The sequence below is a fragment of the Giraffa tippelskirchi genome, chromosome 11 (genome assembly GCF_054371585.1).
Source record: "Giraffa tippelskirchi isolate mGirTip1 chromosome 11, T2T-mGirTip1v1.2.pri, whole genome shotgun sequence".
NCBI lineage: Eukaryota > Metazoa > Chordata > Mammalia > Artiodactyla > Giraffidae > Giraffa > Giraffa tippelskirchi.
The window spans coordinates 148,337,422-148,364,476 of NC_137285.1; the positions used below are offsets into that span (position 1 = coordinate 148,337,422).

At 60.8% G+C, this 27,055-nt stretch overlaps 2 protein-coding genes across 15 annotated transcripts in view; one reads left to right on the forward strand and one right to left on the reverse strand.

Annotated features, from left to right (window-relative positions):
* The first annotated feature begins 342 nt into the window (after positions 1–342).
* RTN4RL2 (reticulon 4 receptor like 2) lies at positions 343–15,571 on the forward strand. Its single transcript, XM_081538972.1, has 3 exons — positions 343–675; positions 6,266–6,744; positions 14,199–15,571. The coding sequence occupies exons 1-3, from the start codon at positions 645–647 to the stop codon at positions 14,946–14,948; spliced, it is 1,260 nt and encodes a 419-aa protein (XP_081395098.1). The 5' UTR covers positions 343–644; the 3' UTR covers positions 14,949–15,571.
* A 6,384-nt stretch (positions 15,572–21,955) lies between these two features.
* SLC43A1 (solute carrier family 43 member 1) overlaps positions 21,956–27,055 on the reverse strand; it is a 29,383-nt gene continuing 24,283 nt past the window's right edge. For 8 of the 14 annotated variants that reach the window (XM_081538958.1, XM_081538959.1, XM_081538966.1 and 5 more), the window contains 3 exons: positions 26,866–26,939; positions 24,155–24,278; positions 21,956–22,633 (listed from right to left, as the gene is read on the reverse strand). In XM_081538958.1, coding sequence (XP_081395084.1) covers positions 22,487–22,633; positions 24,155–24,278; positions 26,866–26,939 — 345 coding nt within the window. In that variant the 3' untranslated portion in view covers positions 21,956–22,486. The remainder of the gene's footprint in view (positions 22,634–24,154; positions 24,279–26,865; positions 26,940–27,055) is intronic. The other 6 variants (XM_081538964.1, XM_081538963.1, XM_081538971.1 and 3 more) reach the window with 3 other exon arrangements.

Sequence of the window (27,055 nt, forward strand, 5' to 3'; positions counted from 1 at the left end):
GGGGCTGCGCAAAGGGGGGGAAGGTGACCCAGGAGCCCTTCGGGGTAGTTGAGGTGCGGGGGGGAACTGGGCGAGTCCACGGGATTCCCGAACACGACCGCACTCCCTCAGCCGGGGGTTCCTCCACCGGCGTGGCGATCCAACACAGCCCTCTGGGCCCCCCAGGCAGGGGAGGGGGCCGGACTGCCGGGGACCGGGGAGCCGCTCCGCCTCCTGGCGGCCAGGGAAGGGTTAAGCTGGCAAGCCGGGAGGCGAGGGCGGAGCCAGCGAGCGCGGGGAGGAGGCGGTGGGAAGAGCAGCCTCGCGGTCCGCACTCTCGCTCTGCGAGCGGCCGGGGCGCGCGGACCGACGGACGGGAGGACGGGCCCGCGCGCTGCCTGCGCTCCCGGGGGCGCGGGCCCCGAGCGTCGACAGCCAGCCCCAGCCCTCCGCGCCCCGCCGCGCCCCGCCGCGCCCCGTCGGGGCCGATGGCTGCTCCCGAGGCTCGCAGCCCAGGGGGCGCGGGGTAGAGCGCCGCGGCCCGGCCACGCCGCGCGGGGCCCTCCCGGAGCCCCGCGGGGTCCCCCGCCGTCCGTCCGGCGGGCTCGGGGAGCCCGTGGAGGCGCCCTCCCCCCGCCGCCCCCTCCCCCGAGCGTCGCGACAAGATGCTGCCCGGGCTCGGGAGCCTGCTGCCAGGTAGGGACCCCCGCGGGCGGAGGGGAGCCGGGCACCCCGGCCCTCAGGGCGCGCGGGTGGGGCCGCCGTGCGGGTGGGGACGGCCTGGGGCGGGGGGAACTTGCAGACCCGGGCCCCGCCCCCGCCCCCGGAGCCCGCAGGGCTGGGCGGGCGGCTCCTGAGCGAGGGGGGACCCGGGCCGGGGCGGGGGGTGGGCTCCGGTCCCGCCGTCCCAGCCCCACCTGCTCCGGGCGATGCTGAGGACTCCCGGCGGCCGGGCAGCGCCGACTCAGCAACTTCTGGCGCCCGGTGCCTCAGCACTTTCCAGTCGCCCGGGGGACGGTGGTGAGGGCAGGGCGCTGTCTGGGAGGGTCGGGGGCGCGGGGGGCGGGGGAGACCCCAACGGCCCTCCCCGGTAGGACAGCGCGGGGGGCTAGAAAGGGCACCGCTCCACGGACGGTGTGGCCGACCAGGGTGTGGGCCAGGGACCGGGGGTGGGGTGGGAAGGGGCTGGCAGCGAGGGGCAGGCAAGGACCAGCCAGAGATGGAGAGGGGTCCGCGGAGGGCGGCAGGGAGGAGGCGGAAGAAAGGTTAGACGGGGAAAGCTGGGAGGGAAGGGGGACCCGGGTGAGGACGGGGGGGGCGGGGAGGGGGGAGGCCGGGTCAGGGGCGAAGCGGGCAGACCACTAGGGTCCGGCCCGGCTCCTGGGGGTGGGAGGAACGGAGAATGCTCTGAGGACTGCGATCTAGGGATGCCGAGGGCGCGGGGAGTGAGAAGACCGGCGAGCCGAGGAGGAGGGGGTGGCGGACGGAGGTGCGGGGTCAGGGACAGGGGACCGTGAGCTGCAGGCTTGGGTTTGGGGAACTAGAGAGGAGCGGCGGGTCGGGGTTGATCAGGACGCGGCCGAGGGCTGGGAAGGGCCGAAAGGAAGGAGGCAGAGGAAGGGGAGAGAGACAAAGAGACTTCTGGTAAGCACGTCCACGTGGGGAACCCTCCATTTCCAAAGCGCCTGCCCGTCACAGGCCTTCTCGCAGGGAGTGGCCAGCCGGCCAGCCCCCCGCCCCGGGCTCTGCGCTGCGGGGCCTGGGGGGGCAGCTGTGAAGGGGTTTGGGGGAGACACCGGCATGGGGTGGCGGCCTCCAGGGGTGGGCGCCCTGGCTGACCGCACGCTGCCATTTATATCTCTGGGCCCCGCTGGCCGTCGGAGGAGGAGGATCCTTACCTCTCCGCCACCATAGTGGCCGTTTATTTCGGGGTGTTACATTCTGGAAAAGTGAGAAGCTGTTTGCAGCGGCTCTAAACCTCCGTCACCCGCGTCAGAGCCTCCCCGGGCCCCTGCATCATGCCATCGCCTCCCACCTCCTCAGCCCCTACCCCCTCAGCATCTGCCGGCAGGCCTCAGCCCATCTCAGCCCTTTGGGTGTCAGAACCCCAGGCCTTGACCCCCTTCCCAGGGAGCATTTTCCCTGGGGCCACTCTGCCCTGGCTCCTGCCTCTCCACTGGGTCCCCCACCTCCTCCTGCAGTTTCTTCTCTCCCAGCGATCTCTGGACCAAAGGGTGACTCCTGGGCTGAGAACTTTGGGAGCCTCGATGCCCCAGGGCGATCGCCCAGTGTCCTTGACAATGGGCCCACGGTGAATGGATCACGTTTGGCTCTGGGCCCCTTCGTCTTCCGGGATCGATGCCATGTTCTGATCTCTCTCCGTTCCCTCCCCGGGTCAGTTCTGGCCGCATCTTCTGGACACGGGGCCTCTCTTCCCGCCTCCCGGATGGGACGTCACCTAGAACAACCGGAGCCTGGAGCCCAGGGAGCCAAAGTTGCAGAGAGCCCAGGTCCCCCCCTCGCCTGGACCCTGAACAGGCAAACAGAACCGGCATCATTGCTGGCCCAGCCTTGTGCACCTGGGCGCAATTTCTGTGCCCTCTTTCCCCCAAACCTAGCGACTCTCACACTCAGGGGTGGCTCCCATGGCTGACCTGGGGTCTCCCAGAGAAAGGTCAGAGAGTCCCTTTAGACAGGGACTTGTCCAATCCAGGTTCTGCCTTGTACCAGCTGCATGACCCACGGCAACTCATTTCACATTTGAGAGCCTCCCTCTCCTCACTTGCAAATGGGGAGCCAGAATCTTGATCTCACAGGGGCGATACTGTGTTGATTCTGTGCACAAAGACACATACACAAATGCGGCGGCTTGCACACAGTAGGTGCTCAGTAACAGATGGTTTCTGCCCATCGCTGCTCTACGCTCCCCTGCAACTCAAGCATCACCTACCTACTGACTTTAGGGAAAAATGAAACAGAGAAGATAGGATGAGATGACCGGAGAGGGGGAGCTGTTGGAATGGGCTTTCCTTGGCCCAGATAGTGGCGGGGGGTCAGATGAAGCCTTGGAGAAAGAGGCTGAAGGCAGACTGAGATGCGGGTGAGAGCCTGAGCTGCTCACTCTATGGCGTGGCCAGTGAGATAAGGGGTCAGCCCTTGATGGCTGACAAGGTGTCCGCTGTTCTTGCTCTGAGACTCTGTACCTCTTGCCCCAGTCGTCACCAGGGATTCATGAGATGGGGCTGGGAGTGGACCTGTGGTCCTGGGAGAGAAGGCGGGGCCTGGGGGGGATGGAGTGCTGGTGGGGAGAGGCAGGGGGCGAGGAGGGGGTGGTGAGCTGGAGACACCATCCTCCCACCACCCCACCTGGGCAGGGACTGCGGGGTGCAGAGGGGGGAGAAAGGCACCACTCACCAGGCCCCGGGGGCAGAGAAGCCCAGAGCCCCCCAGCCTCCCTTGCGCCTGGCTTCCAGTGCGAGCCACAGCCTGAATTATGGATGAGGCTCCTTGGGTTTCAGCTGCCTTGCATGGCGGCGAGGGCCAGAAATGGCAACAGAGTCACTGTTAGGCAGCAGCCCTCACGGGGGGCCCCTGCCCAGGGCCCTGCATCCGAGAGGCCGCGGGAGCACCACCAGGCCGCGGGGAGGTGGGTCGGGATGATGGGGGAGATGGGGGCCGGCAGGGGGGCAGGGAAGTGTGGGCTAGAGGGGTCGAGGGGGGCCCTGCTGAACCCCCCGCCCCACCCCAGGCTGGAGGAGACCTTGGTGCACTATGGAATGGCATGCCTGCCTCTCCTGGGGGTTCTCTGTCCCCCTGTTCTTTGGGGTTCTCCTGTTCCCTCTGCCTCTCCTGGGGGAACAGTCGGCCGGGAGGCTGGGGACAGGGCTCCGTAATCCTCGGAGGGGGGGCGGTGGGGGGGGCTGGCGGCTTTCTGAACACACAGGCTGCGAGGTGATGGATCAGCCGCAGGATTAAGGACTCAGGGAGGGATTTGGCTTTCTCTGGTGTCCAGTCCTTGGGGAAGGGAGCCGGAGGGGGACCCCACCAGGAAGGGAACGGCCTGGCCGGCCACGGAGACCCTCCTCTCCAGCGCTCGCCGGCCGCTCTGCTGTGTGACCTTGGCCGAGTCACTGGGCCTCTCAGAGTCTGGCAGGTCAGCACTACCAGAACCTGAAACCGGATGAGCCTGGAGGGCTGCCCGGCTCTGAGCACCGCTGTCCTGGGCCCCAACGCTCAGCCCTCCTGAAACCCCCCTGGGCTCCCACCCCTACCTGGTGGGGCTGAGGGGCGAGAGACGCACCCCTGCAGCCCACGTGGCTCCCAGAAACCCCGGGAGGAGAGAGTGATCGTGAAACGCTGCTCGGGGGAGGGGTGAGAAGGGCCAGCAGCGCGGAGGCGGTGTGAACGAATGGAACAGCGGCGGCTGTGTCACTGAGTATTACATCACACCCGGCCCACACACGCACGGGGCCCGGCACTCACACACGCGGGGGGCCGCGGGCACACGCCTGCACGCTCGCGGGGGGCCGGGCGCCGGGGACGACCGCGCCTTTGCCGTCCTCCGGGGAGAAGGCTCCGCCAAGCCTCCCTGACGTCCCCGCCACGCACGCGGTCTGTGTGCCGGCCCGGGCGTGCGCCGTGCGCCACCCCATGTGTGCGCCGTGTGCGTGCCGTGTGCCACCCCGTGTGCGCGCCGTATGCCACCCCGGGCCCAGGAGTGCTCCGTGTACAGAGCAACTGGCTCACACACGCATTCACACCTCTGACACCGGCGTCACCGAAGCAGGGACCCCCTCAGGCTCTCCCCTCCCGCCCCTGCCCGCCGCCCCCCGCCCCCCAGGGCCCAGGATCTCAGGTCCTCGGGTCCAAGGGAGCGGGTGTTCCGCCGTCCCAGGCCTAGCGCGCTGCTTGGAGCAGAGGGTGCCCTTTCCCTGTGTGCCCAGAGAATGAGCACCTGGCTTTTGGGGGCTGCAAAACCTGCCAGAAGAAAATCCCAAGAGTTGTTGGGAAGCCAGGATCAAGGGTAGAGGTCAGGGTGGTTCCAGAACTTCCTCAGCTGCAGTGAGGGTCAGAAGGCCGGGGTCAGGATGGGAGAGGGGCCCACAGCCCCGCTGGCGCTCGGGGGTGTGGGGATCTAGACGTGACTCTTTAGCCCCCAAGCCCCTGGGCCTGCCTCTCCACCTGAACCATAGACAAGCTTCAAGAGTTACTTTGAAAAAAACAATTTTTAAAGTGACTTTGAAGAAGAGCCTGGGCTGTAAAGTGAGGTTCCCCGGCTGTCCCTCTCGGGGCGCTGATTCTGCCCAGGCAGGGCCCAGAAGCGGCATTCCTTCCAGGACACCCCCACCCCATTCTCCTGCAGGTGGCAGGTGGCCCCAGGGAGAGACCCCCTCCCCCTGGTCCCTGAGAGCCCTTCCAGGGTAGAGAGGGGAGGGAGGAGGCCTGCGGTCACCAGGGCCAGAGGGCCTTAGACTCAGAGGGTCTCGGTTTAGTGCCACCTGTTCCCAGATGGGGTCAGTTTTTCTTCCCAGGTGATACTGGCCAGGATGTCTGGAGACCTGGTTCTCGTAAGAGGGGAAGAGTGTTACACATCTAATGCGGACAGGACAGAGATGCTGCTAAAACCCCATATAGCTGCAGTCCCCCACCTTTTTGGCACCAGGGACCAGTTTCATGGAAGAAGGTTTTTACACGGACCAGGCGAGGGGGTGGTCTGGGGATGATTCAAGCACCTTATGTTTGTCGTGCGCTTTATTTCTGTTATTGTTACCTCAGCTCCACTTCTGATCATCAGGCATTAAGTCCTGGGGTGGGGGACCCCTGCTGTGTAGAACATCCTATAGGACCGCCCCACCCCATCCCCACCCCCACCCCCACCCCCAGACCACAAACCAGCGTGGTCAACACTGACATTTGGGCCGTTCTTGACAACTGGCCCAAAACCAGAGTCACCGTCAGACCCACCACAGTAAAAACCGGAATGAAAGGAGACGGCGCTCATTAAACAACTTTCAGCCTATCAGAGTGTCCTCTGGGCATTTATTTTAATGTACCAGGAGGCTCCAAAACCGGAAGTAGCCAGGGTCTCCTGCAACTCGTGGGCCCAGAATCCGGGCCCCTCCAACCTAGGAAGGCAAGGCTCTTGGCCCAGGTCCCCTTAGGGGTAGGTGGGCAGCGTCTGTGGCTGGCAGCGCCCCCAGAGCCCCTGGCCCAGGTCCCCTTCGGGGTGGGTGGATGGGGCCTGCTAAACCCCTCGGCAGCCCACCCAGCGCCCGTCTGCCCGCAGGTCCCCCGGCCTGCGTCCTGCTGCTGCTCCTGGCCGCGGCCCCCGCCGCCGCCCGCTGCCCCATGCTCTGCACCTGCTACCCGGCGCCGCCCACCGTGAGCTGCCAGGCCAACAACTTCTCGGCGGTGCCGCGGGCCATGCCACCCGGCACTCAGCGCCTCTTCCTGCAGAACAACCTCATCAGCGCGCTGCGGCCCGGCTCCTTCGGGCCCAGCCTACTCACCCTGTGGCTCTTCTCCAACAACCTCTCGGTCATCTACCCGGGCACCTTCCGCCACCTGCAGGCGCTCGAGGAGCTGGACCTGGGCGACAACCGGCACCTGCGCTCCCTGGAGCCCGACACCTTCCAGGGCCTGGAGCGGCTGCAGTCGCTGCACCTCTACCGCTGCCAGCTCAGCAGCCTGCCCGGCACCATCTTCCGGGGCCTGGTCAGCCTGCAGTACCTCTACCTCCAGGAGAACAGCCTGGTCCACCTACAGGTGAGCGCCCGGCACGCGCGCGGACACGGACACAGAAATCCTCTCCTGCTCGCCTCTCTCCCCCCGGGGACCCTTCCTGCCTCGCGCCCGGCCCGCATCTCCCTCCGTGTCTCAGCATCTCCAGGTCTCAGCCCCTCCTCCCGTGTCTCGCCCCTCCCTCCGTCTCTCGGCCCCTCCCCGCGTGGCTCACGCCCTTCCTCCGCGTCTCAGCGTCTCCCTCTATGTCTCCGTCCCTTTGTCCCTTTCGAAGGCTTCTTGTCCTCCCACTCGGTCCAAGGCCTTTCCTTTGTCCCTTCCGTTCTATCTTTCTCTGCTCTCCCACTCCCCCATCTGACTCGCTCTGTCTGTCCCTCCCTCGCGGACCCTCTCTGTCTCGCTCACTGACTCGCCTCCGCCGTCTGTCTGCCTCTGCCTCTTCTGTCTGTCTCCCTTCACGCGCCCACTCCACACACACTCCCCCAAGTCTGTCTGGGTGGAGCTGCGTGTCTCTTCCCGGGATCTCTCCTCTCCCCCTTGCCTCCGGGGGACTGCCTTTTCAGGGGCAGTCCAGCCCGAGGGCATCGTGGCGGCTTTTCTCACCCACCCGCTACGTCAGGGGCAGGGGGACGCGGAGGGCAGAGCCACTGCAGCTGGCACCCCACAGGAGGCTCCAGCTCACTGGTGCTGGGACCAGGGGAAACCCTACCCGTCCTAGATCCCATCCCCCCAAACCTACTGTCTCAGCACAATGGGAGAAGGAGACAAGAAAGGGTAATGAGCTGTGAAGTTGCTGGGAAATGGATGCTCAGAAAAACGGAACGAATAACCGTAATTGTTATTTATTGTTATTATTATTGATCTAAATATTGTTCATTGTTGTTCTTATGCTGACGGTCTGACAGTCAAGTCCTCCCACTGTTTCCCCAGGAAGCAATAACAGACCCTCCAAACCATCCGAGGAGAAAATCCTCCCTCTAGGTTTCAGGCCTCTGGATTTCCAACTGCGACCCTCTCCCCCCACCCACCTGGATGGCCCTTCTCCGTCCCCACCCCGTGTTGGGGCCTGACTGCTCAGCACTGTGTGCATCTGGTGCTGATAATGACAATAATGATAGCAGTAATAATCCAACATTTATTGAGCACCCAGTAAGTGCTTGGTGGTGAAAAAAGGGCAGTGAACAAAACACAGGAAACTCCTGCCTTTGTGGAGAGCATTCTAGGGGCGAGGAGAGACAGGAAGTAAAATAGATAGTACGTTGGGAAAATATGTTGTGTTTTATTCTTACTACATGTACTGTGCTTAGCGACTCAGTCATGTCCAACTCTTTGCGACCCCATGGACTGTAGCCCCCAGGCCCGTCTGTCCATGGGATTCTCCAGGCAAGAATACTGGAGTGGCCTGCCATGCCCTCCTCCAGGGGATCTTCCCAACCCAGGGATTGAACCCAAGTCTCCCGCATTGCAAGCATATTTGTTGCATAAATAATGATAGTAATAGCCCACTAGCCCTTAGCTTAGTGGCTCAGTGGTAATGAAAGCACCTGCTGTTGCAGCAGACTTGGGTTCGGTCCTGGGCTTGGGAAGATCCCCTGGAAAAAGAAATGACAACCCACTCCAGTACTCTTGCCTGGGAAATCCCATAGACAAAGGAGCCTGGCGGGCTACAGTCAGTGGGGTCACAAACAGTCAAACAGGACTTAGTGACTAAACAAGCCATGAGCGGGCACGCTAAGTGCCAGGTGCTGTGCTAAGGACTTCACAGGTATCAACTCGGTCATTTACAAGTGTGTGACATTTTTAACCTCCCTGAGCCTTAGTTTTCCCATCTGTAAAATTGGGGTAGTCATAGCATCCATCTCCTAGGGATTTTAGAAGCGTTAAGTACATGAATAATTTGTAAAGCACTTGAGATAGTGCTTGGCATACGGTAAGCATGCTATAAATGCTTGTTAAGATACTATTTTAAAAAGAGAAACCCGCTTCATTGAATGCTGGTCTCAGTGAAATGGCTCATCTTGGGCCCTATCCTGAAGATATGGGTCAACTTCAAGGATTCTGCTGAGACCACGGGTGGGTGCCACAACACTCCTTTTTTTTTCCCTTCCTAACTTGGCACCTCATGGTTTCCAAAGTGTACTCAGTCACCTCATCTCATTTCTGCAGCCCTGCTGGGGGACTGTTCACACCTCCTTACAGATACGGAAGCTGAGACCGAGGGTCCCAAAGACTGTCCCAAAGTCTTGTAAACACTGTCCCTGTGCCTGGGGACTTACATGTTCTCAGCATCACAGAAAGCCTCACAGCAAGCTGGGAGCAGGGACACGGAATGAAGTTTCTGAGGCCGCACAACCAGAAAGACCCAGTGGCACTTGAACCCTTGTGATCTGATGACGTCTCAGGCCATTTTTATCACTCAGAACTCTCCACGGGGGTCTGACCAGGTGCGGGGCGGTGGGGGTGGGGGGCACTCATAAGAACAGCAGAGTGGGCTCATTTCTGAAAGCACATGCTTTAGAATCTGCCAGACCAGAATTTAAATCCTGGCTCACATGTGACTTTGGACAAATTAGTCAACCTTTCTCCACGTCCATTTCCTCATCTGGCAATGATGATAGTACTTAACCATATCAATACTGATCTAAGAAGTTTTGTAAGGATTAAAATGTAGGGAATCCCTTGGCAGTCCCGTGCTTAAGACTTTAGCGCTTACTTAACCATATCAATACTGATCTAAGAAGTTTTGTAAGGATTAAAATGTAGGGAATCCCTTGGCAGTCCCGTGCTTAAGACTTTAGCGCTATCCTTCAAGGGACACAGGTTCGATCTTTGGCCGGGGAACTAAGATCCCGTGTGTCACGTGGTGCAGCCAAATAAGGAAAATAAAATTTAGCACAGGGCCACATCAATATACGGGCACTATCATTATTGTTGTTGTTAATTATTACTAGTAGCATGAGAACCACTATTACTGAGACTCTGACTTCCTTATCAACATATATCAGTTATGCCATGCAGGCTTTTTTAATGATCAGATCTTTTTTAATGATTAAAAATGAGCCGGGTGTCTCTACCACGCAGTTCCCCTCCAGTAGGTCAGCAGACCTGAGTGTGAATCCTCGCTCTGTTATTTTCTGACTTGACTTTGGCAAGTTGCTGCCCCCCACTCTGAACCTCAGCTTTCCCATCTCTAAGATGGGAATAGTAAAAAGAATACCTTCCATCAATAGCTGTAACGAGACAATGAATTCGTATTTGTCAAGTCCAGTGCTGAATCAATTTGCTCATCACGGCCTGACCCGCCATCACAAATGGCAGCTGGGGCCTGGGGTCAGGAATGACCTGGGCAAGGGGCACCTTGAGAGGTGCTAGGCTCTTCTGAAATGGGGCACGCCGGTTCTGTATGCCCCTGGCATGAATGGCACGGGCGTCCTGGGAAGGAAACACCTGGCCTTTCACAGACGGGAAGGACGCAGCTCTGCCTGTGAATGGCCTGGAGAGACTAGGCCAGGAGACGCACAGGCAGCTGGGGGTGCACGCGCGGGGGTGAGGTCCCCAGGGCGCAGGCATGACCCGCGACGGTGCCGGGAAGAGGACCGCAGCGTCTCAGGAGGAGGGCGGTGGCGGTGGGTTCTCCTGGACGTCCCGCCCTGGGGTAGGCCCGCGGCAGGCGCCTTCCTCATGGATACTCCCTGGGCACACGCCAGGCCGTGTCCTGGGTGCCAGGGGTTCAGACGTGAACGAGGACAGGGTCCCTGCTCTCCTGCAGCACCATTCTTACTGGAGCGGAAGTGGGCGATAGAGACACGGACCCTGTTTGAATCATTAGGGCAGCCTGCGTGGCACAAAAGAGCAGTCTTTCCATCAGGCAGATCTGATTTGCTCTGTGGCTTTGGGCAAATTACTCAACTGCTCTGAGCCTCAACGCACCCATCTGTGAAATGGGGACAATGACCTAAACCTCAGGAGTCTGTTGTGAGGATTAAAGGGGATGCTGCTTGAAAAGGGCTCCGCATGCCTGGTCCAGTGAAGTGAAGTGAAAGTCGCTCAGTCTGCCCGACTCTTTGTGACCCCATGGACTATACAGTCCATGGAATTCTCCAGGCCGGAATACTGGAGTGGGTAGCCTATCCCTTCTCCAGGGGGTCTTCCCAACCCAGGGATTGAACTGGGGTCTCCCGCATTGCAGGCAGATTCTTTACCAGCTGAACCACCAGGGAAGCCCCTCCAGACTAAGCATTGTTTCCCCCATTCAACAGCTAAGGACACCGAGGCTCGGAGAAGTTAAGGCATCCTGTCCAAGGCCGCCCAACTCATGAGCAGCACAGCCTAGAATCAGCCCAGGTCTGTCTCAGTCCAGAGTGCGGCTGTTTGGAGGCCTGGCTCCAGAGTTCACGTCTGCACTTCACTACCAATTGGCTGTTGCACCCTAGGCCAGTCGCTTGCCTTCTCCGAGCATCCCTCCCTTAATCTCTGAAAGGGGGAGGATAATATTTTCTGCCTCACAGGGCTGTGAGGATCTGGTTACTACATGGGATCTGTGTAGCACAGAGCCTGGCACACGGTAGGTGCTCGGTTAGTCAGCTGTTGACGCAAATGATGGTGATGATACCTGGCGTGGATGGATGAAGCCATCCGAGGGGGTGCCTGGCACAGAGCAGACACTCAGCGCAGCTTTGTTGAATGAATGAGGTACATTCCAGGACTCTCTTGCTCATTAATATCAGATGAGGATGGATCTTAATGATCAATGATCTCAAGTCCCTTGTTTCACCGATGGGGGTTAAAAAGAAAAAAGAAGAACTGAGGCTCAGAGAGGTGCCTGCAGCTGCCCAAGGTCACACAGCCCAGCAGCTGATTGGAGGCTAGGTTAGAAGGGGAGAGGCAAGGTTAAGAACAGGATGCTGACCAGGGAAGGGGGCAGGGAGGCTGCGCTGAGATTCCAAATGGATGCAGAGAGCTGTGAACCGGCCGGGGGGGAGGTGAGGGAAATGTGGTTTTTCCGAAATGGAAGAGGATGACTTTAGCAGATGCTCTCTGCCCAGAGGGAGGGGGTGAGAGGGAGGGTGGTGGGGGAGAGTGAGGGCTGTGAAAGTCAAGAGCTTATTAATGCACAGAGAACCGTTTTCACAGTGGGGAGGGGAAGGACTGCATCTCAGAGCTGCAGCCTAGGAAGTGGCAGTGGGATTTGGCAACAGCTTGGATGGGGTGGGTATGGACCCCCCCCCAGGCTGGGTCTCAGAAAGGGCAGGGGCAGGACTTTCGGGGGGAAAGACAAAGAGATTGGATTCAGGGAATTCTGTAGCAGAAAACTGGGGCTGCGCGTCAAGGCTGCCTGAGTTCCCTGGGGTCTCTGAACTTTGGGGCTCACCTTCCGGACGTCCGGAAGCCCCCAAAGTGCCCATCACCTCCGCCCTCTGCACCCCTCCCCCCATATCGATCCTCGGACCCAGCATCTCTGGGTGCATCTTACTCTTGCTGACGCTCCATTAAAGAGAAATGCTCATTAGGTGTTTGAGTGGAAGGCATTCAGCCTCCGCCCTGGGTGAGCCGAGAAGAGGACAAGGACGCCAGGCCCCGCTGGACCAGTCTGGAGGCCCCTGGAGGGAGACCTGAGCGGGGCGTGGGGCGGGGCGGCGGCCGGGAGCCTCAAGGTGGAGGGGGGCGGATCTCGGTGCGGCCCAGAGGAGGGTTCTTGGCAGCCGCGGTTCCTGTAGCGGAGAGGGCGGAAGCCAGATGGGAGGGGGCGAGACAACGCAGGAGCACAGGAAGGTGGAGGCGGTGGGTGTGGGTTGAGAGTCAGCGCCCGCCCCCCGCCCGAGAGCCTGAGACCGGGCTCCTGGGGAGGGGGGCGGGCTGGGGGGGTCATCTCGGTGGGAGAGGCACTGCCAGAAACCCGGAATCCAAGGGAGCTGGCGTGAGGGTGGAGGATGCTCCTGTCCCCCAGAACCAGACCCTTTGGGTCTGCGGACCACAGTGATGTCTTCCACAAGAGGGGGGGCCTCAGGACTGGGGCTCCGGTGCCCTCTCTGGCAAGCCCTTCATCTGTCTGGGTCTCAGTGGTCTGTAAAAAAAAGGAGGTTGGGCTGGCGCACCCAGAAGCAGTCACTGCCTAACCAGCTTGCCCATCACCAATACCTCGGTGAACCGGTTAAAATACAGAGCCCGGGCCCCCTGCTAGCTCCCCTCCATGGAGCATACTCGCCACTCCCCTCCCCTGAACCACAGTTCAGGGCCCTTCCAGCACTAATGCGACCTGATTCAGAGACTCCCCAGCCTTGGGCAGGGAGCACAGCCCCTCTGTCCCTGCGGGGTGGAGCTGACACGGTCCCCTTAATGTCCCAGCCTAGTAGCAGAACTTTGGGGCTCTAGGAAGGTCCTCTGCTAAAGGGGATGGGACCTAATTCTAACTAAAACTCTTAGTTCTTGTTTAGTAGCTAACATATCCAACTCTTCTCTGACCCCATGGACTGTAAGCCGCCAGGCTGGGATTCTCCGGGCAAGAATACTGGAGCAGGCTGCCATTTCCTTCTCCAGGGGATCTTCCTGACCCAGGGATCGAACTCTTGTCTTCTGCGTTGGCAGTGATTCTTTATCACTGACCACCTAGGAAGCCCCCATTGTCATAATAACCATCATTTATTGACGGTGATCTGTGTGCTGACTGGGTACCACATGGTACTGGATCTCATCTAGTACCCCCTCGGTCTGCTGAAAGTTGTTCTCTTGAGTTATACACACTGAGGAAACAGGCTAAATAAGTTGCAGAAGGTAATGCAGCTGCAAAGAGGGCAAAGCTGCATCTGAACCCGGACTTCACCCATCTCATCTGTACGTGGACTATCTTCTTTAACGCTCATAACAAACCCAGAAGGAGGTGCATTCACCCCCATTTTACGGATAAGGAGACAGATTGCTGGCCAAGTTCACAATAATGGCTAACTCAAGCAATGCCCGCCCCATGTACTAATACCTGTAGTTTCATTTAACCTCACATCTTACAGACGAAGGACTGAGTCACAGGGATACCGAGTGACTTGCTCAAGGGTCAGTTAATAGTAGGGCCAGGATTTGGAGTCAGAAGCCTATAAGATGTGCAGATGAAATGAAACAAGGTAAATGCTCAGCCAAATCGTAAGTTCCGTCTCCAAGTGTGGCCCTCCCACCTGCAGCATCTTCGTCACATGCAGCATCTCAGCGCCTCCCCCACCCCCACCCTGACTCCAGACCTGCTGAATCGGAAACTCGGGGGGAGGCAGGGCTCAGGGATCAGCAGGGGATTCTGATGCACCCCAAAGTTTTAAGAACTACATTGCTTTCCCTGCAGAAGTAGGTTAGAGGAGGCAGGATTCGAACCCAGGACTCTAGAAGGCGGCCCCCTTCCTGGTCTGCCACACTGCTTCCCGCCCTTCCCTAACGTTCTCCGAGGCCGTCTCAGGCGCACTCATCCGTCTTCTTCTCCCCCACGCCCGCCCCAGGATGACCTGTTCGTGGACCTGGCCAACCTGAGCCACCTCTTCCTGCACGGGAACCGCCTGCGGCTGCTCACGGAGCACGTGTTCCGCGGCCTGGGCAGCCTGGACCGGCTGCTGCTGCACGGGAACCGGCTGCAGGGCGTGCACCGCGCGGCCTTCCGCGGCCTCGGCCGCCTCACCATCCTCTACCTGTTCAACAACAGCCTGGCCTCGCTGCCCGGCGAGGCGCTGGCCGACCTGCCGGCGCTCGAGTTTCTGCGGCTCAACGCCAACCCCTGGGCGTGCGACTGCCGAGCGCGGCCGCTCTGGGCCTGGTTCCAGCGCGCGCGCGTGTCCAGCTCCGACGTGACGTGCGCCTCGCCGCCCGAGCGCCGGGGCCGCGACCTGCGCGCGCTCCGCGAGGCCGACTTCCAGGCCTGCCCGCCAGCCGCGCCCACGCGGCCCGGGGGCCGAGCGCGCGCCAACAGCTCCTCCAACCACCTGTACGGGGTGGCCGAGGCCGGGGCGCCGCCGGCCGACCCCTCCACCCTCTACCGTGACCTGCCCGCCGAGGACGCGCGGGGGCGCCCGGGCGGCGACGCGCCCACCGAGGACGACTACTGGGGTGGCTACGGCGGCGAGGACCGGCGGGGCGAGCAGACGTGCCCCGGCGCCGCCTGCCAGGCGCCCCCGGACTCCCGCGGCCCCGCGCGCGAGCCCGGGCTCGCCTCCCCGCTGCTTTGCCTGTTGATCCTGGCGCCCCACCACCTCTGACCGCGGTGCTGAGACTGAAGCGGCCGGCGTCTCCCGGCCCCCCATCCCCGACCCTCACCCTCCGTCCCCAGGGCCCACCGCGGGCTGGCGGCCTGCCTTCTCCTCCGCCCAGCGCCTCGCATCCCCAGGGACCCGGCCCTCTCTCCCCGCCTCCCGGGCCGCCGGCTGATGGCAGCCCCCGGAGGGCACGTCTGGTGGCCCAGCCACCCGAAGACACGGCCGGGGTCTTCTCCCCGTCTCCGGCCGTCAATCCGTGCCCATCCCAAGGCTGAGTGGGCACGCCGGGCCGCCGCGGACCCCGTCCCCCAGCTCCCATGGTGGACTCGAGAGGAGCTTTGTCTGCGGAGCAGCGCCCACCAGCGGAGCCCTCGGAAGCTCCAGGAAGGGCGCCGCTCTCGGGAACCCTTTGGAGGGACGCCAGGCCAGCCCTAGGCCTCTGCTTACCCTCGCCCCCCGCCTCAACTTCCCGACACCGGAGAAATACTTTTCTCCTAAGTCTACCCTGGACACTTTTGAGGGTGCCTGGAGAGAACGTTCCTCTCCACCATGGCCCCTGTGTGGTGAAGATCAACAGACATTGTTTGGGTGGGGGGGAAAGTTTATTAAAAAATTCTATTATTTTATCTCCTGTAAAGTTTATTGGCTCAGGATCTCAAAAGTGGGAGAAGGGCTTAGACCCATCATGCTTTCAGGGGCCTGGAGAGTTAGAAAGCAATCGGGAGCCATTCCACAGCATCCAAGTGCTTCCTGCTGTTGCCCCTATGAGAAGAAGCTGAAGGCTGAGGAGGAAGGGGGTGACCCTGGAGTCCCGGGCAGGTTGGGTGAAATCCAAAAGCCAGGAGTGGGTGCTGATGGCACCTCGCCTCCTCATCTGTCCAGGAGAAACGGCTGCAGCTGACCCCAAGTTGTCTGTGCCGGAGGAGCCAGGCCTGGGGAAGGCCTCCAGCCTGGCTAATGGTTCTCTCCCAGGCCCTGTTCCTTCAGGAAGGAAAAAGCAGCATCTCTCACTTTCCCCTGCAAGGAGGAGTGATAACATAGGCAGCTATGGTCACAGCTAGCCCAAACATGGCTTTGGGTAAACCTGAAAGAGACACTTCTTCCTTAGGGCAACACAGCTTCAAACCGCAGCAAACACTTTAGCAAGCATCATAAGGCTGGATTTCAGCTCACACTTGGCCCTTGTGCAGTGTACATCCTGCACAGCTGTACACAGCAACCCTGTAGACCAATGGGCTCTTCCCCTTGGCTCCTGTGAGGCAGAAGACTTCAGGAAGGAATCGGGTCAGAGAAGCAGTTCTCCAAACGGGTTAGTGGAGAAGCCAAGGGATTTTTGGTGATCAGAAGGATGAGAATCCCAAGTTGGGGTGTCTTGCTCGCTTGAGGTATGATGAGAAGCTTCATCTTTATGATGTGTGGAGGAGAGGGTAGGGAAAGGGGAGAGCCTTGGCTGAGAAGGACTTGGGTGAGTCTCGTCTGCCAGAAGCAATTGGGGGAGACATGGATGGTTTAAAGTTAGGGTTAAGAATCTAACTTGGGAGCCGGGGATGGAAAGAGGATACCGTGGTGCCAGGGCTCAAGGATGCTGAGGGTCTGTGGCCTTGGCCAGAGGTGTCAGAATGATGGCGGAGAGAGGAGGAGGAAATGGGAAAGAGTTAATGTCTAAGGCCTGAAGCAGGTGGACTTTGAATAAAGGTGTGAGGTTGGGGTGCAGTGGATAGTGCTGAGTCTGGGGTCTCATGGGGGTGCGTGTCACGCTGGGCTTTGAGGAGGTTGATGAGTGGGCTTAGGGGGCCAGCACACAAGAGCTCTGAAGGAGGAGGGACCGCTGGGGCCTGGGCAGGGAGCGGGGAGGAGGGAGGATGCTGGTAAATCAGAAGCAGGCTGTCCAGGTCACAGAATTATCGTCGTGAAATATTCATGGGCCTTTGGTCCAGATGCTATTTCAGAACGGTGAAAGTGAGCGGGGTGTGTGAGCCTCGGGAGGAAGCCGACAGCAAGGCCACTTTCCCCCACCCCCGCCCCCACCCACCCAGACAGACCCACGGATGCCCATCACGTGCATACCCACGCTCACACGCTCTCTCAAACACACTTGCACCCAAGCGGAGGCACGCCGACACCCACGGGTCCCACAAACAGGCAGATGCACCCCAAATACCAACGGGCGTGCACAGCACAGCCGCTCCCGTGACTCCCTGCACAGAGACCACCCCGGAGATCTCACACGCCCAGATCCCAGCCTCCCCAGACAACCTAGACGGATGAGCCTGAGCCGCACACCCTGGGACAGGAGGGCCTTGCAAGGCCATCCAGTCCACCCCCAGGGATGCTGCGAGGGGGGCAGTGGAGGCCCACCCAGAGAGAGCAGGGGCGTTTGTGCGAGACTGACTGCCCGGCCCGGAAAGGAACCTCCTGGACCCCCGCCCACCAAGTGCCCACCCCCAGCCTGTGTTTTCCAGCTGCCTGACCCCAGTGGCGGTGAGCTCCTCGTTTCTTCCTTGAATCTCCCATCAGCTCACCCACCCGGTCCCCCCCTCGGCCCCCGCCCAGCCCTTCCTTCCCATCGCCCAACCCCCCGCTCCCTGCCTGCTGCATCTCCTCATTACCTCATGCCTAGAATGTGGAAGAAAATAGCAGTAACCTCCTCTCCCGTTTTCCTGCATTCCATCTCTCGCTGCCTCCCACTTTGCTGGCCCATGTTGGCCGGATCCATCAGACCAGAACTCACGTTATGTCATTGTGTTACTCAGGCTCGTACCGCGGGCTCCCTGTTCCCCTGTAAGTTAAAGATAAAACGTCTTAGCAAAGCCTCAGAGGCCCTGCAGCGTCCGGGCCCCGCAGCCTTTCTATCTTTTCCCTCCCGGCCCCCCCCCCAACACCTTCACTCCAGCTGGAAAGATTGCACCACATGGGCCCTCCGCTACCATGAACGTGAACCCCTCAAACCCACTTTGCACCTCTCCTGAAGTTCCTCAGTCTCCCCCAGACATGGGACCCTCGCCCCCTGCCTCAGATAACAGACTCCAGAGCCCCTCCCCAAGGCCAAAGCTGCCTCTTGCTGACCTTAGCAAGGGGTCTGTTCTCCTTCAAAGCTGCTGGGAGAGGCCCAGGCTAGGGCCGGCTCCCCGGGGGTGGCTGCCCCTTACCGGCCACCGTGGGTATCACAGTCAGGCTCAGGAATCCTAAACAGAGCGTGAGCATCTCCCCACCTGGGGAGAGGCAGAGAAGGACACCAGATGACAAGGTCCATAAGCCCTTAAACCTCTAAGGTTCTTACACTAAGAGGCGGGGAAGGGTTCTCAGCCCTGCTTTTTGAGCTGCTGACTCCTGATGTTAGCTCCCAAATCCATGAGAGAACCCCTTTCCTATGAAAGGCAAAGATTTGTGGGGTGAGGGTGGTGGTGGTGGGCTCCCAGGACCCTGCAGAAGTGACATCTGTCTGCCAGGCTCTGAGACGCCGCCAGGCTGGGGACAGTCCAGGTGGCAGGCCCAAGGTCCAGCCAGGGTCAGGTTTCTAGATGAATTTTTAATGCTTCCAGCCAGACCTATCAGATGTTTCCCTTCCATCTCTGCACGGTCCCCTCTCCTGTCCCCATGGCCCTGGGGGTGGGGCAGGCAGGGCAGGCCTGGAGCAGCTCCCAGCAGCCTCCTGAGAAAGGCTTTGGAAGATGTAGAGGTGTGAATGACCGAGTTATTTTCCCATTTGCTGTGTGACCTTGAGCAAGTCACTCAACCTCTCTGAGCATCCCTCGTTCGGTTTTGCATTACATCCTGGGGGCGACAGGGCTTGCCTGCATGGAGCTGTTGTGGGGAGTGAGTGCAGGGCCCTTGGGAGGTGGCCCCTCTGCTTGCTGTTATCTTCCCCGAGCCCTGCCCCCCTCCTCCGGCTTTTCTTTCAATCCCAGGGGTGCCTCTGCCTCTTTCTTGGGGAGGTGGGGACTCAGGCTCTGCCGTTCCCTCCTGAGATCCAAACGGCCACCCCAGGAGCCTTTGGCCTTCCTAGAAACTCCAGATGAGGTGGGGAAGGGAAGAGAGACAGTGAGGCAAGGCTGGCGGCCTGACCGAGGACAGCAGAGCCGCTGTGGCTGAGGGCCGGGAAGCCGGCTCAGAGAGGAAGGCTGAGGAAGGCCCAGCTCAGAGGGGAGCAGCAGGCGCAGACTCACTGTTCCCTGCCTCCTTCCGTCCTTCCTGGCACCTTCTCTTCCCCTGGAAGCTGAGGTGGCTACACTGAGCAGGAGCAGTGGGCCGGGCAGGACCCTGCGAGAGGGGCTGGGAGCAGCCATTGAGGAAGGCCTGTCCAGTCCTCCCAGGCCCTGCCCAGTGTTTCTGAAAGTGAAGGTCTTTTCCATCTGATTCGGGTGGGAAACAGCTAAGACGCAGGTTCCCGAGCCCCTCAGACCCACTAGACCAGTTTCTCCCCGAGCCCTGGAATCTGCATTTTTAACACGTGGCGGTGGGTTAGGAAGGTCTCTGAAGGCGGAGAAACAGCTCCTCGGAGGTTGGGTGGTCCCGAGGGGGGCAGACCAAAGGGAGAAAAGTTGGATCCTGGCGGAAGCCACGGGCAGGACTCTTGAGTGGACAGGGCAATGCCGCGGCTGGGGGCGGAGAAGGATGCAGGAGACAGACGGGGCGGGGCCGCGGTGAGGGTCGCGCCCGAGGTAGGCCGCCACCGACGGGGACGGGGCGGGGCCGCGGTGAGGGTCGCGGCCGAGGTAGGCCGCCACCGACAGGGACAGCCACTTGCACGCTGCCCGCCCCCGTCGGGGGGAACCTGAGACCCCAGGCTTCTGGTCCCCCGACGTGGACATTGAGAGCCGCGTTCTTCTGGGGCGCAGGGTCGGGGGGCGGCCTCCTCTGCAGAGACCTGCGGGCCTCCGCGGTGGTCCCCCAACACTGCCCTGGCCGAAGCCCCCAGCCCGCCCCTCGAGTCCCTCGCCCACCGACCCCGGCACTGTGCCCTGCCCAGCCCCCACCCCAGCTCGACTGCAAAAGCTTCCAATTAGCATGTTTTCCCCCCCAGAACTCACGCCCCGCGTCCCGACGCCCCCTCGCCCCTCGGAGCGTGGGTGAGGACCCCCATTAACCCTTGCGACCCTGGGAGACTCCCGGCGGCCTGGACGCCGCCCGCTCTGCGGGTCCCGGGGGTGAGGAGCGCGCCCCCGGGGGGGCGGCGGGGTCTTCGGGGGCACTTGGGGGGAGAAAGGGCAGGCGCTTGCCCGCCCCCTCTTTCTGGGAAGAGGTGGGGAGGGGCGCTTCTCCTGGGAGACTCGGGGCGTCGAAATCCCGCGTTCCTCAGCCCCCGGCCCCCGCAGCCTCCTCCTCCCAGCCGCGTACCCTCCCCCCTCCCAGCCATCTGTTCCACTCGGCGGCGCCGCGACAAACAGGCTCCAGCTCGCGGCCGCCCCCGCCAGCCCCCTCCCCAAGCGCCCCCGCCCCGGGGACGCAGGGCGAGAAGACACTCCGCTCCAAGGAGGCCGAGATCCCAGCCTGCGTCCCCCACCCGGTCCCACGCCCTCTGGGCAGCGGCGGGGGCGCGGTTGAGACCCCCTTCTTCAGCCTCGAGGGTCGGTGGCGCCGTGGTCGGGGGGCACGGGGTATCTCAGGGGAAGGGTCTGGAGATGCGACCCAGGAGAGGTGGACGAGCCGGCAGGGGCTGTCGAGGGACGGTGTGGGGTACCCCCGGTTCCCCCAACCCGGTCCCAGTCGCAGCCACGCAGCGCCGCCTGCGGAGTGCAGAGTCCGGGGCGCACAGCCGGGCTCCTTCCGCCAGGCCCTCTCCGGTTCATCGCTTGTGATCCTTGTGATCCGCTTCCACCGGATCGGACGGAAAGTCAAGGTCCCCGGGCACAGAGTGGAGCGAGACCCGGGCAAGGCCGCTGGGAGCCCGTCCAACCCGTTGGCGGATGCGGTCCAAATCCGGTTTCGTACTTTGCGAAAAGGACACCGTGGGAAGCCAGGAGCCTGGGCTGCGAGCAGCCAGGGATGCGCCATGTGGCTTACTTAGTCACGTCTCCAGACCCCACTGGACATCCGTTAAATGGGTGGGTCAGTCTACTGTATCAACTTCTAAAGAGAGTTGCAGACAGAGGGAGGGCTCCTCTGTGATACTGTCCTCCAGGGCCACTATTTCAGGGTTCTCCTAGGTTTGGGGGGAGTAGGGTGGTGCATAAGGCCTTTGTGGTTCCTCTCCGCCCTGAGAGGGCAGCAGAGAGCTGGGCTGACAATCTTGGAACCTCCTTTCTGCCCGATTGCCTCGGCAGACTCAGCGGCCACAACACCCGGCCCCACCACCTACCAGCTCTGTGCCTTACCCTGTCTGAGACTTCCTCTCTCTACAAAACAACCTAGAGACACGACCTCTATGGTTAGGATGCAGTGAGGTACCTGTGTAGCAGAGCTTGACACACAGGCCCCACCCTGCCTCGGCCCTCCCTTCTGTGACTTTCAGGTTTATGTCCCAGGACAGAAATAGATACAGGAGCGGGATAAATGAGGTATAGCTTCCTGGAAGGCCCCTAGTGCTCAAAGATGGTATCTTCCCTTGATGCAGGTAACTTTTAAAGTCTCCCTTTATTTCTGAAAGTAAATATAAATATAGCACATGATGAAGCTTGAAATGTACATGAAGTTTTAAGATAAAACATGACTGCTCCCCCCAAAATGTTACTTTCAACAGACCTCCAGAGATGCCCAACAAGAAAGTTCAAGAGGCGCTCCTTAGCATTTTTTCCAAAGCCTCCTACCTTGGTCGTCGGTAGGGAGAAAGGCCAACCTCCCTCCCAGATGTACCCCAAACCCTGAGAAGTGGGGGGGGGGAGCAGAGGGCAGGACCTCCACCCCCTCCAGGGCACAGCTGAGAACAGGAAGCTGAGGCAGGCAGCTGGGGGTGGACGAGCTGGCACCTTAAGTGTCCTAGTTAATGCCCAGCTGAGCCTGGTGAGGAAGGGTGATGGAGGTGTGGGAAGACACTACCCCCCACCCCAAGACACAGGCAGGCACAGCGCAGCCAGTCTCTCACTTCCCTTTTTATTTCCTCTGAGATCTGCAGGCAGCAGTATCAGTGAGAGAACCCGCCCTTCAGCCCCCAGGAGGGGCTTCCCTCCCACGTGGCGGCCTCAGGATGCAGCAGGCACACCTCTGGCCCGTTTCCCCTGAGGAGAAGGGAGTTCCACACGCAATCGTGCATACCCTGGGCCCTTGCACAGCTGAGGGGTCACCTGTTCGCTGACCCCACAGGCCCCCAGGAGGAACCAGCAGGCAGGCCCCTCGGACGGGGCCCAGAGGAAGCGCGGGGCCGCACCCTGGGCCCTCCAACCCCAGGCTGGAGAAGGTTCTATCCTGGCACAGGAGTGGGGGTGGTGGGGCAGGGGGCGCGTCTTCAGTCAATGGAGCGTGGCTTCGGGGATTTTCTTTTTTTTCTTTTTAACACGTCCCCACAAAAATAGAACTTCTCCTGGTATTTATAAATCCGCGGTCCCCAGCGCTGTGCGGAGGTCACAGGTAGAGTCAGTCCCTCTGTGCCCCGGGACTTGGGGGGCCTAGGCTGCCACCTTGGGGCTGCCAGGCGCCTTCACGAGGGCCCCCCAGCGGGCGACGTCTGCCCTCTGGAGCCGGGCGCGGTAGCAGAAGAGGTAGGATGGCAGCAGGAACCCTAGGAGTGAGAAGAGCAGGAGGCCCAGATTCACCTGCAGGGCGGGGAGAGAGAAAGAGGGGGCGAAGGGGTCAAGCTGTCCACCCTCGTCACCCTTGGGGGCCGCTCAGCCTCCCTCGGGGAGGAGAAGGCAGCCGCCTGCACCCCTGGTCCTCTTCAGTTCAGTTCAGTCGCTCAGTCATGTCTGACTCTCTGCGACCCCATGAACCGCAGCACGCCAGGCCTCTCTGTCCATCACTAACTCCCGGAATTTACTCAAACCCATGTCCATCAAGTCGGTGATGCCATCCAACCATCTCATCCTCTGTCGTCCCCTTCTCCTCCCACCTTCAGTCTTTCCCAGAATCAGGGTCTTTTCCAATGAGTCAGCTCTTCGCATCAGGTGGCCAAAGTATTGGAGTTCTAGCTTCAGCATCAGTCCTGCCAATGAACACCCAGGGCTGAGCTCCTTTAGGATGGACTGGTTCTGGGCCGGAAGATACACAGAGCACGCAGTGGCTGGGGGCAGCTTGGGGCAGCCGCTCGCCGCCAGTGTCCCACAGGATGCCCGTGAAGCTCCAGAGCCGGGTCTGAACCCCACCTGACGCCAGGGCCCAAATGACCTGGTGTCGTCTGGGAGCCTGGGCCTCTGAGGACGTGGGTGGACGGGTCTCGTGGTGGGGTAGTGGCGGGCGATCACGGGCACCGTGTGCAGCAGGGGCAGCAGGCCCAGAGACCCCGCTCAGACCCAGTGCACAGCCTGCCCCGTTCCTCACGGGGTGGCTCATGGGCCAGTCACCTCGGGTCTACATTCCCCCTCCTCTGGGCCATGGGGGCCACATTCAGTATAAATACACTAACGACTGATGCTGAAGCTGAAACTCCAGTACTCTGCCCACCTGATTCAAAGAGCTAACTCATTGGAAAAGACCCTGATGCTGGGAAAGACTGAGGGCAGGAGGAGAAGGGGACGACAGAGGATGAGATGGTTGGGTGGCATCACCGACTCAGTGGACATGAGTTTGAGTAAACTCTGGGAGTTGGCGATAGACAGGGAGGCCTGGTGTGCTGCAGTCCATGGGGTTGCAGAGAGCCGGACACGACTGAGCACCTGCCCTGCACTGATGTGGGCACTCGGGACACGGTAGCTCTCATGCTCTGGTGGGAGTGGGTGGACGCCTGGGGCAGATGTCAGCTTTAGGGAGGTGAGGTCAGTTCGATGCAAGGAAAAGCCTCTCCTACGAGACCAACAGCTGGTGCCCCAGCACCCAGGGGTGTTTCAGCTCAGAGGGTTTGGAGGAGCCCCTTTCTAGGAGAGACGGTCCCTGCCTTGGATCAGGACTGGGTCAATCCCCAGGTCACTTGGGAGCTTATTACAGCATCCTGGGCCCAGGCTGGGGTGTCTATAAGGAGGTCTGACTGACTCCCAGTTGGGAACCCCCAGAGGAGAGACCTCCACAGTGCCTCCTGGCTGAGATGAGAATGAAAGATTCCGCCACATGAAGGAGCCCCCCGCCCCCAGCTGCACCCAGGCAAGGGGGTGGTCCCGTGGCCCCCACGCCCCACTGCCTCTTACCCAGAAGGGCTCTCCTTTCAGGGGCCCCACCATGGCCATGAAGAGTGGCTGCTGCAGCAGGGCGAACACGGCACTGAGGAGGGACTGCAGACCCGTTAGCGTCCCGAAGTGTCTGGACGGGTACCTGCCGGGGAGAAGGGGGCCCCGCATGAGGGGCGCGTGCTCCGGCCCGGCCCCGTGCCCTCCCGCCCTGGACGCCATGCTCTGTCCGCCGGGCGAGGCCGAGGTTAAAAGTTCAGGCTCAGGACGGGCTGACGGTCCAGTGCTGAAGACTGCGCTCCCCGTGCTGGAGGCGAGGGTTCCATCCCTGACTGGGGAGCTAACATCCCAAGTGGCATGGCACAAAATTAAAAAACCTGAGGCTCTCTGCACATGCCCTGGCCTCGGGGGTATATGCTATGGCTTGAAGGCTACAAAGCTGGTTTCTGGCACCTACTAGCTGTGTGATGGGCTTCCCTCATAGCTCAGTTGGTAAAGACTCTGCCTGGAGTGCAGGAGACCAGGGTTCAATCCCTGGGTCGGGAAGATCCCCTGGAGAAGGAAATGGCAACCCACTCCAGTGCTCTTGCCTGGAGAATCCCATGGACAGAGGAGCCTGGTGGGCTACAGTGCATGTGATCACAAGAGTTAGACACTGACTTAGCGACTAAACCATCACCACCACCAGCTGTGTGATAACAGCAAGTAACTCAGCCTCTCTGAACCTCACTTCCTTCCCTAAAAACAGGGAGAGTGCTAACCTCACCGGGCTGTTTGTTGTTTCTTTTGACACATTATTTATTGAGCTCCTTCCATGCGCCAGGCACTGTTCTAGGTGCGTGGAGAGAGAGCAAAGAACCAGACATGGGGGTGGCATTCTGGGCGGCTGGGTAGTAATCACACAACAAGCAAAATAAACATAGTTGGGACTTCCCTGGTGGTCCAGAGGTTAGGGCTGCAAGCTTCTACTTCAAGGGGACACAGGTTCAATCCCTGGTCAGGGAATTAAGATCGTGTGTGCCACTGGGTACAGCCAAAAACCAAGAAAGCACAGCGTGTTAGAAGGTGATAGTGCTGAGGAACGAAGCTCAGCAGAGCAGGGGGTTTCTAGGCAGGTGGGGAAGGCCTCACGAAGAGTTCCTCTGGGTAAAGCCCCGAACAAGGTGCAACAGCTGGCTTGTGGTCATCTGGGGGGAGAATGAGCCAGGAAGAGGGCCCCTGGGGGGGTCGACACACGGGGTTTCCGCAGCACGAGGCAACTGCAGCGGGAGACGGGGGTGAGCGAGGTGGGGAAGGGAAGGGAGAGGCCCCCGAAGCCAGACCCTGCGGGGCCTCTTTATTTGTTTTAATATATTAATCTGTTTGGCTACAGCGGGTCTCTGCTGCGGTACGCGGGATCTTTGCTGCGTGTCGCACTGCGGCGCACAGACACTCTAGTCGTGACAGCGGGGCTGAGCTGCTCCACAGCTTGTGGGATCTTACTTCCCTGCCCCGGGATCGAACTCGCATCCCCTGCACAGCAAGGCAGATTCTTCACCACTGGACCCCCAGGGACGTCCCCTGGCAGGACGTTTGGAGCCATAACAGAGCCTTTGGCTTTTTTTCGAAGTGAGACGAGAGAGACAGCCATGGAGAGATGGGAAGACGCGTATGTCCTAACGGGTGTCTCCAGCTCCTGCATTAGAAATACCCGAGGATGCAAGGGTGGACTTGGGGAGACCGCTGGGAGGCGATGGCAGCCATGATCCAGGACGCAGGTGGCATCACCAGGGATGCTGAGCAGGGCTGCGCGTGGAGTCTGCAGAGCATGGAGCGTGACCTGGGCTGTGAGCAATGAGTGTGTGGAATTCAGGGTGACCCCCGGCCCAGGTTCAGCTGCCCCCCAAGGTCTGGATAGGGAAGGGGGTCAGCGTCTCACCCTGCACCTGGCAAGGAGTAAGCGCGCCACAGCCGTTACGGTGTTGCCACCCCTCTTTCGCCATCACACGTACAGCAGAGACACGTGGCGTGGAAACCAGAAGCCACAGGAGAAAGGGGATGGGGTGCCGGCTTGCCCCACATGAAGCAGGGACGTTATGAGGCAGAGACTGTGGTCTGGAGATTCCAGCAGGGCTGACACGGGGAGAGGGGCCATTCCGGGAAGGGGAGCAGACGTTGTGGAGGGAGACGCAAGACCAAACCAAGGATGTCAGCTGCCCCTAAGGGAGGACGCTCTGATGGCGGAGTCGTCCCAAGAGGGCTGCCTTCGAGGCAGGGAGCACCCTGTCACTAGGGAGCTGGGAGAGGGCAGTGAGCTGGACAACCTCCAGATCCTCACGACCCTGCAGCTGCTGCTGCTGCTGCTGCGTTGCTCAGTCGTGTCCAACTCTTTGTGACCCTGTGGACCACAGCTCCCAAGCTCCTCTTTCCATGGGATTCTCTAGGCAAGACTACTGGACTGGGTTGCCGTGCCCTCCTCCAGGCGATCTTTCTGACCCAGGGATCAAACCCATGTGTCCCGCATTGCAGCTGGATTCTTTACCATCTGAGAAACCAGGGAAGCCCAAGAATACTGGAGGGAGTTTCCATGCCCTCCTCCAGGGGATCTTCCCCACCCAGGGATCAAACCCGCATCTCTGACATCTCCAGCACTGGCAGGCCGGGTCTTTACCCCTAGCGTTCCAGGGAGGGAGGCTGGGGAGGGGTGCGCCAAGGGGAGCCCACGGGAAGGCCGGCCCGCCCGGCTGACTCACACCGCAGCGTAGAGGCCTCCGCAGGCCGAGTGGTAGAAGCCACGCACCATCGTGTGCAGGACAAAGGTCAGAAACTGAAAGCAGAGACAGCAGAGGTCGGGGGGGGCGGGAGCGGAACAGAGCCCACGGGGCTGGTCTCCTCGCCCACCCGACCTCTCGGAAACACCTCCTGGAGAACCCGGCAAACAGA